This window comes from Mirounga leonina, unplaced genomic scaffold (genome assembly GCF_011800145.1).
Source record: "Mirounga leonina isolate KUSES-001 unplaced genomic scaffold, KU_Mleo_1.0 Mir_175, whole genome shotgun sequence".
NCBI lineage: Eukaryota > Metazoa > Chordata > Mammalia > Carnivora > Phocidae > Mirounga > Mirounga leonina.
In genome coordinates, this window is record NW_023270453.1 from 24,995,294 (window position 1) to 25,004,889 (window position 9,596).

At 49.7% G+C, this 9,596-nt stretch overlaps 1 protein-coding gene across 6 annotated transcripts in view; it reads right to left on the reverse strand.

Annotated features, from left to right (window-relative positions):
• The window catches only part of ANKS3 (ankyrin repeat and sterile alpha motif domain containing 3), a 30,443-nt gene extending 20,972 nt beyond the window's left edge, over window positions 1-9,471 (reverse strand). For 2 of the 6 annotated variants that reach the window (XM_035022180.1, XM_035022178.1), the window contains exons 1-5: window positions 9,263-9,470; window positions 6,359-6,530; window positions 4,005-4,203; window positions 3,689-3,810; window positions 2,415-2,496 (exon numbers count right to left, since the gene is read on the reverse strand). In XM_035022180.1, coding sequence (XP_034878071.1) covers window positions 2,415-2,496; window positions 3,689-3,810; window positions 4,005-4,203; window positions 6,359-6,528 — 573 coding nt within the window. In that variant the 5' untranslated portion in view covers window positions 6,529-6,530; window positions 9,263-9,470. Of the gene's footprint in view, window positions 1-2,414; window positions 2,497-3,688; window positions 3,885-4,004; window positions 4,204-6,358; window positions 6,531-9,262 lie in introns of those variants that run through there. The other 4 variants (XM_035022179.1, XM_035022181.1, XM_035022182.1 and 1 more) reach the window with 3 other exon arrangements.
• Between the last annotated feature and the right edge of the window lie 125 nt (window positions 9,472-9,596).

The following is a 9,596-nucleotide window of genomic DNA, read 5'->3' on the forward strand; positions in this document are numbered from 1 at the left end:
AGACCAGGAGACAGAGGCAAAGGGGGCAGGCAGGCTCCTGTACCCCCTCAGTCTCATGTCTAGTTTTACCACGTAGGGGTACTGTTCCCCAATTTTTTTTTTTAAGTCTATGAGCTGGCGCATTTATTTATTTATTTATTCATTGGGAGTATGAGCACAGGATGGGGGGGGAGGGGAAAGGGAGAGAATCTCAGGCAGGCTCCACGCTCAGCGCAGAGCCTGAGCTCAACCTCACGACCCTGAGATAATGACCTGAGCAAACCAAGAGTCAGACACCTAACTGACTGAGCCACTCAGGTGCCCCCCAAATTCTTTTTTCAAAGAGATAGCATGTCAACATTTTATTATGCTAAAATATCCAATTGGAACCCCCCAAAAAGAGAAAAATCATAAAATAAATACAAATGGCCAATAAATGCATTTTTAAATGTTCAACTTCACTAGGAGGTATAAACCAAAACAGATGCCACTTTTCTCCCACCACATTGGCAAAAACGTAAGACAAGTAACTTTCAGGGCTTGGTGAGGACATGAAAAAGTGGGCACCTTCACATATAACTGGGGGGGGAGCGGGGAGGCAAAAGAGACAACCTTTCCAGTGGGAATCTGTTAAGACTTACTATTTCAACCCCACTGCACTTTTTAACAAGACAAATTCACTTATCGTGCAATTCACCCACTCACAGTGTATAACTCACTGGCATGCAACCATCACCATAACCAATTTCAGAACATTCTCCTCACCCTAAAAAGAAATCATGTACCCCTTAACCACCACCCTCTCCCCAGTACTTCCATCTCTCATCATCCCTTCCCATCCCACCCTCCCAACCCACCCTCTGCTGCCGGCCCTACGCCTCCATTAATCTGCTTTCTATCTCTACAGATTTGCTTACTCAGGATATTCCGTATAAAAAGAATCCTATAATATGTGGTCCTTTGTGTCTGGCTTCTACCACTGAGTATAATATTTTCAAGGTTCATCCATATTGTAGGTGTCAGAACTTCATTTCTTTTTATGGCTGAAAAATATTCCAGTGTGTGGAGAGACCACACTTAACTTATCCATCTATCAGCTGATGGACATGTGGGTTTCTTTCTTTTGGCTACTGCGAATAACACTGCTACAGACATTTGTGTGTAAGTTTTCGTGTGGACCGATTTTCAGTTCCCTTGGGTATATACCTAGGAGAATAGCTGGGTTATACAGTAGCTTTATGTTAACTGTTTGAGGAACTGCCTGACTGTTTTCCAGAGAGGATGCATCATTTTACACTCCCACCAGCAGTGTGTGAGGTTCCAATTTCTCCACATCTTCACTGACTCTTATTACTGTCTTTTTATATTACAGACATCCTAGCAGTTTTGATTTGCATTTCCCAGATGACTAATGATGTCAAGCATTGCTTATTGGCCATCTATAAATCATCTTTGGAGAAATGTCTTTTCAGATCCTTTGCCCATTTTTTGTCTTTATTAGGACCTATTAAGTGTCCCATGTGAACACCAGCAATCCCTCCTACAGAAATACGATACACCTGTATGCAGGCTGAAGCTGCCCATACAGAGCTAGTCCCTGGAGCAGTTTATAACTGTAAAATGTCAGAAACATAAATTTCAACAAATAAGGAACTGACTAAATTAATTATGGCTCGGATTATACATGGGATACCATAAGGAAAAAATGTCCATAGCATATTAACTGAATTTCTAAAAGCTGTAAACACACAGTAGAATCCCACTCTGTTCAGGGGCGCCTGGGTGGCTCAGTCGTTAAGCGTCTGCCTTTGGCTCAGGTCGTGATCCCAGGGTCCTGGGATCGGGCCCCGCATCAGGCTCCCTGCTCAGCAGGGAGCCTGCTTCTCCCTCTCCCACTCCCCCTGCTTGTGTTCCCTCTCTCGCTGTGTCTCTCTCTGTCAAATAAATAAAATCTTTACCAAAAAAAAAAAAAAAAGAATCCCACTCTGTTCAAAATGAAGAGCAACTTGTGTGCACCTGTCTACAGACAGACCTTCCCAAGCAGAGAAGTCCTGGGCTGTCTCTATCAAACCAAGTGGGCATCTTGGGGAGGAACCGCGGGTGCTTCAGAAGGAAGATCTTAGCATTCTTACTCTATATGTTGTTTTTAAGTGATGGGATGACAAGTGTTATCTACTTTTTAAAATATATTTTCCATACTTCTCAAATAATAGCATTTTCAAAATTATTACAGGACTAGGTGTCTATTTTTACTCACCACTGTACCCCTGAGCGCCACTCAACACTTGGCATCAGTAGATACAATGAAAATGTGCTGAATAAATGAAGAGCAGCTATTTCTGTGCAGCAGAAAATTCTGTTACAGCCCATATTTCAGGGACAGGAGTCCTCACCTGCCGTGACTAAACTGTAAGCAAATAAACAGGGTTACTTACATGATTGAGAAAATACTGCACAATTATTTCATGGCCAGCAGCAGCTGCTTCCATCAAAGGAGTAAATCCATATACCGGCTCCCTGCAAGATAGAGGCCATGGCCAGACGATTAGCGGAGAGGAGCTGAGCCAGGCAGAAGCTTTCCTGCTGCAGACAAACCCAAGCCAGCTTGTCACCCATCCTGAGGCGTCCAGGTCTCCCTCTTGCCAGAACGAACAGAGTGACATGAAAAAAGTTCCTATCGACACATGAGCCTCATAAATTCTTCTGCTTCTACCACCAGCTCTAGTCTCTCTTCCTGAAGACAATCTGTCTCCCCATATTCACTCCCTCTAAGCTGCTTCCACCGTCTGACTCTTAAATCTCCGTTTTAATTACAGGCGAATAGCAACTGTTGCCTTTCACTGCGCACAGCCAGCCAGCATCTCCCGCCCACCCATCCAGACGATCTTTGAGCTCAGCGTCTTCCAGGAGCCCTCCCAAGAGCTCCGGGACTAATCATCTACCTTGTCCTTACTTCACCCACTATCTGATGCTTATTTCTGTGCTCAGCACTGTCTCCAGATGCCTCCTGACCCTCACGTCTCTCACCCTGGTCTAGAAGACAGGAAGCAAGCTAAATCCTGGGTTGCATCCACTCTAAGACACACCATTTTCACATCCTCACATCTCTGTAGTCAGAATTTATCTTAAAACCAATAGGCAAGTGGCATTTTAATCAGTGGCATTTCTTTCTCAGTGGCGTGTGAAACTATGGTGCACCTTACAGGGGGTGACTTCAGCCAGGGGCGGGCCCCGTGCCAGCCAGAAGCTGGGGTGGTACTTGCTGTGTTGAAAGGGGATTATTGTCGTGACATGCTTTAGACAACACCCCTTCCAGCTTATAAAACTCATGACTGCTTTCAAAGCATCACCTCACCCAATATAGACAAAGGACAGGAAGGAAAAAGGAATTAGCATTTAATGCATGTCAATCAAGTGCCATTCACTATGCCAGGCCCCTGGTGTGACAGAACATGTAATTCCTCCAACAACCCCATGACATAGGTATTGCTGGCCCCAGTTTTCAGATAAAGAAAATGAGGCTCAAAAAGTGCTGCACCCAGTGTCCCCTGACAGATGCAGAAAAAAGCTGGGACCAGCCCCAAGCTTCCCGCGCCTGGGCAGGCCTGTCCCCTCCGCCCACAGCAGGGGCTACCCTGCACTCTGGCCCGTGGCTGCCTCCCCAGCTGCCCTCCTCCGTTACAGCGGCCACTAACGACCCGGTAATCACCTCACGTTGGCATTCGCTCCACTGTCCAAGAGGAACTTGACCATCTGCTGGTGCCCAGCGCTAGTGCAGTGGAAGAGAGCAGTCCAGCCCTGAATGTCCTTCATTTCCAGCTCGGCACCTTGCTTCAAGAGAACGCAGAATGCTCGTTACCGCCTCAGCTCCTCTGTGTGGGGCGGGCGCGCTCCAGGCCATCCCGCTGCAAGAATCAAAGTGATGACCCGAGCAAGCACACACCATGGTCTGCAGTGGCTCCCGTCTCCGCCAGAGTGGCCAGGAGCCCCTCACGTCTCTGGGCCTGAGTCCCCTCGTCACTCACCTGGAGGAGAAAGTAGGCGATGCTCTCGTTGCCACAGCTAGAAGCCAGCATCAGCGGAGTCTGCCCTTCCGGGGTCGGCACGTTCACGCTCACCCCCGCCTCGAGCAGCAGGTGCACGATGGTATCGTGTCCGATGTACGAGGCATACATCAGCGGGGTCCAGCCACCACCATTCTTCTTATTCAAATCTAACTCTCTCCTAAACAAACACAAGATATGCCAGGCACGTCCAGCCATCTCACATGTGAGGTTTACCAAAGCTGGCAGCGAGGCCGGGCCAAGAGAAAGAGCGGGAAATACAGCCAGGAAGCAGAAGTTATCTGCCACCCTGGACGTCATGGGGGAAGCGAGGCAGGCGGGGAAACCGCTAGGTTTGCCCCACAGCTGCCTCTGCAAAGTCCTCAGAGCCGCCTTCCTCCTCCGACTGCACATTCTCATCGGCCCCTCCGCCTACCCAAGGCCAGCAACTCTTCTTTCCTACCCCCAGCTACACAGATGGTTCTCAACCAGGGGTGATTTTTTGCTCCAGGAGACATTTGGCAAAGTCTGAAAACATTACTGGTTGTCACAACTGGAGAAGGAAAAGCTACTGGCATCTAGGGGGTGGAGGCCGGGGACGTGGCTAACCGGTTATCCTACATGCACAGGTCCCCAGCGGAGAATGATCTGGCTTGGGCTGTCCGGAGTGCCAGAGTCAAGGAACTGTGACCTGGAGCCCTGACTGCCTTCTTCTCCCAACAGACCAGAATCTGCTAGTGTGGGGCTGGGTGGAAAGGGGAATGGGAAGGGACTCAGAAAATGGACAATATTTCTCCCTAGTCACCTCATCCTACAGAAACATTCTTGGAAAATCACTGACCAGAGAATCCTATCTTTCTCATTCATGTCCATCAAAATTCTGGAAAGGCGTTTCCCACAGGAAAAAAACCATGGGCTTCCAAGCCCAGAGTCTGGGATTGGGGCATGGAAATCACATCCACTTCCAGGACACCCTGAATAGTTCATGTCCCACAGCCTTTCCTCTAGCACAATCCCTGCCTCCAGCAGAGGCAACAACTGACAATCAATCCAGTCTGTGCCTCTCAGAGGTACGCACACAGGAAGCTACACAGACAATTATTTTCCATTCACTAGCATCTTCTAATAACTCTGGGATGCCCATGCAGCCATTCCAGAAGGTCCTGATCCTAGGAATGCAGTGGCGGCCACTGGCTGGGAGAGCGCACAGAGACCAATTCATTCTGGCCACATGACCTTCACCGAGGGAGTGCTCAGTTCCACGTGGAGAAGAGCCTAGCCCTTGGCAGAGCATCTCTGAGGCTCTCACATGTCTGGTTGGGCCCAATCCTCCCTTCGGAGGCCTCCCCTGCCCTCAGGCCCCCAGTCTATGCTTACTGTGGGCAAGCTTCAGTGTCAGCTAGGGCCACAATCCCAATCAGAGCACAGACACTTCCCCTCTCCCCTGTGGAGCCATTTGGGACCATGCATTTAAACAGCACACCCAAAGGCTTAAAAGCCCAAGAATGCTGAAGGAGCAGAATTGTGACTGGGGTCTCAGTGACCCTATGAGAGAATGTGCTGTGTACCCAGCTGCACATTCCTAAGGCCACCTGGTACAGGAGTATGACAGACTGTCCCTTACCACAGGCCTGTACTTGTACTCGACTGGCCAGATATTCATAAGTGATGGCTAGGACTTGGGAACCAGAAGCCTGGGACTCAAATGAGGCTTTGCTTTGGCTCCCCAGGAACTGAAAAAGGCACATATGGGTACGGACACAGGTCGTTTCTCCAAGTTATCAATGAAAAACTGAAACAAGGAGGTAGGTCAGTAAGGGGGTGGAGAGGAGGAGATGGGTCCTTTTCCAAAAACTACATTAACATATGTATAAGACTGCAGGTGGCAATCCCCAGAGAGGAAGATAAACCCCACTTCCTCCTCTATAGCAAAAGCTAGAAGGGAAAGGAAGGCAAAAGAGATAAAAATGAACCTTCTGGGGAAAGAAGGCCACAGGGCATCACTTTCTAACTTTATTTTTGTTTTGTCTGAACATTTCTGCAATTCATAAAAACCATTAAGTGACTCTACAGAAAGCCTGAAACGTTTCATAAGCCTATGAAAAATGTTTAAAGCCTCTCTTTCTTCCGAGGAATACAAACTGACTTCCTTATTAGTGTCCAGCATAAATCATTACTGACCACTGTCCAAGAGACATGGGGATTGATCTGTGTGCCTGAAATGTTTATGACTGGGTGAGGCCCCATGAGCTTACTGATAGCTCTGTCTGGGATCTGAAGCCACAGAGACGGTACTCAAAATCTAAGCAGAAGGAACATTTCCCAAGATCTCTTACCGCTGCACACATTCCTTCACCACTTCATCCTGGCCGATGGAAGCAGCTGTGTGAAGATCCAAGGGGACGGCCAGCTCTTCCCGGCTGACCTGAGCACCCAGCCCATGCCACATGGACAAGCTGCGGTTCAGGAGTTCTGGCTCACTAGCTTCATCGCTGAGCTCCGACATCACTGTGGAGGGAGACCCAGGGGTTAGGTCTTTCCTTCCTGGTTGTTCCAGGGAGTGAAACACGATGGTTGCACTCCTACCTGCAGGAGGCCTCGATGTCACTATCCTAGCAGATTCAATGCAGTCAACTCCTAGGACAGGCTTAGAAAATTTTTATTCAATACTGTATGGGTTTGGGCAGCTCCATCCTGCCAATACTGGTGAGCTTGTCACCAGACAGAAAAAGAGGAGCACATATGGTGAGTCACACACTGGGGTGTATACTTTCCTTCATCAATCCTCAGGCCCCAGTTCTGCAAAGGGAATTCTCCAGCAACTCAGGAAGCCTGACAACCTCTTGGATGGGCAGTCAAGAAATGCTAATTGAGTCACTGGACCAAATCACCTCTTGGGTGGGGTGGGAAAGAACCCTGGACTTGGGAGTTATATCAAAATTTAGCTCTGCTATTTAACATCTCCAGTCCCTAGTTCCTTGCTGTCTAATAGGGACATAGTTCAAAGGGCTGCTGTTAAAACACATGGAAGAATGGATAAATAAATGGCAGAATAGCATATGATGGAACGCTAGTAATAAACAGAAGAAATAAACAGTTGATATGCATAACATATGAACGAATCTCAAACACAGTTGTGCAAACAGAAGCCATACTCAAAGGCTACCTACTGTATGATTCCATTTATATGACATTTTAGAAAAAACAAACCTGAAGGGCTGGAGGACAGATCAGTGGTACCAGGGATTAGGAACAGGGAAACCTCGAAGGGACAGCGAGACAGAACTTGGGGGTAACGTACCTGTTCTGTATCTTGATTGGTGGGTATGTTGACTCTATACATTAATCAAAACCCATAGACCCAAACACCAAATGACTGAATTTTACTGTATAAAAATTTTAAACAAATAGGGCGCCTGGGTGGCTCAGTCAGGTAAGCATCTGCCTTCGGCTCAGGTCATGATCCCAGGGTCCTGGGATCGAGCCCCACATTGGGCTCCCTGCTTGGTGGGGAGTCTGCTTCTCCTCTACCCCTCTCCCCTGCTCATGATCCCTCTCTCTTTCTCAAATAAAATCTTTTTTTTTTTAAGATTTTATTTATTTATTTTGATAGAGAGACAGCGAGAGAGGGAACACAAGCGGGGGCGGGGGGTGGGAAAGGGAGAAGCAGGTTTCCCGTGGAGCAGGGAGCCCGATGTGGGACTCGATCCCAGGACCCTGGGATCATGACCTGAGCCAAAGGCAGACGCTTAACGACTGATCCACCCAGGTGCCCTCAAATAAATAAAATCTTTAAGAAAAAAAAATTTTTAAACAAATAAATCTTGAAAGTCCCAGCACAGAATCTAGGATGTGATTGGTATTCAGTGAATGTTAACTGAGCAGGAATCCACCTATGAATTCCTTGAAAGTGGGACAGATGGTGGGCAGGGATGGGGGGAGTGGTGTGATAGACTGGTAAATTTGTGGGGTGATGGAACTTTCCCAGAGATGCAACACCACCAGGATGAAAAGTCTATGATTATGACAGTCCCTTATCCTGGGAATTCTAACCAAATCAATGCCAACCCCTTAGCTTCCTATTAGAACCTTTAGGTCCAAGAGTAACATTTGTCTCCTTCTCTACTATGGGTGGGAAAGAACAAGAAAGCAAGTATAGAAAAGACAGAAAAGGAGAAAACAAAGGTCGGGTCCATTCAGATGGCCTAAAGGTGCCCCAGCAATTCACAGATGCCACTAGGACCTCAGTCTCTACTAAAGAATGCTTCCAAGCTCCAGGTAACAGCTGAGATAGCCAAACAAGCAACAAGCCACCAATCTGGGGGACAAAGAATTTGTAAGCCCTTGGCCAGAGTATGTGTACACGTGAAGGGGGCTTTAAGTAACCAAGTTCAGAGCAAAGCCCTACTTTCTGGTACCCCCACCTCCTCACACCTGCAAGGCCTGAGATCAACCAGCTTTCTCACTTCGCAGGTGAGAAACCCCAACCTGAACAGTCCTGGCCAACAGACACTGATTAAGAACCCAAATAAGCCGAGTGCCAGTTCAAGGCCCCTTTCAATACACCCCTCAAGCCTCCAATGGGTGTGTCTCTTCTACTCCAAATGCCAGGGTGGAGTCCAAGTGGTCTCTCCCATTATTGGAGGGAGGCTCACACGGCTGACACCCTGCGGGGTAGCAATCACAACCAGACCCGACTCAAGGAGCCTAGGGAGGGAGAACTCGGATGCCAAGGGGCCACAAAGCTACCGCTACCTCTTTTATCACCCCACCACATGCCACATACTCTACAATGACGGGGTATTTGTTATGAATAAAACGTTTATGCTCATCCATATATTTGTATACTCGCTCAGTGGCCGTTCCTCTAAACCAAAAATCTTAACTAAAAAATAATGACGCGGGTGGTCAACCGCCATGCCTACAGGGAGGAAGTCTCGTCTCGGCGCGTATGCCTTTCGCGGGGACCGGGGTACCCGCCCTGGTTCTCAGGCCCTGGGGAGGGGTCCTTCAGGAACACCCCGAGCCTCGACTGTACTGACGTCCCTTGACGCTTCCTCCCGGTAACCCTACACGGCACGTGGCGCTGTCGTCCCCACCGCACCGCTGCAGAAGCGGAAGCGCAGTCAGAAACTCACGCGGCGAGCAAGCGGCAGGGCCGGGCCGCCTGGCGCCGGGCCCCGCAAGCGGGCTGCAGGTGCCGGCACCAGGCGGGGGAGCCCGGCCGCCACGGAGCCTACCTGCGCTGGGCCCCGGGCAGCCGCCGCTGCACTCCCTCAGGCCGGTCCGTTCGCTGCCAAGCTCGCCCGGACTCCCTCCGCGCGGGCTGCCGCCGCAGCGCCCGGACCCCGCGGCCCCGCTCCCGCCCCGGAAGTGGTTGCGGGAGGCGCGGAGCACGCCGGGACGCTCGCCGGGCCGCGGGGCAGCTCCCGGCGCTGCCGGGCAATTCGTCCGTCCCGCACCCGAACCTTCCGGTCAGCTCTCCCCGCTCGATGTGTGACCCCCACGTCAGCCAATGAACAGGCGGCGCTCGCCCTGCCCCGCCCCGCCCCTGGCCGGGAAGCCAATCCTGTT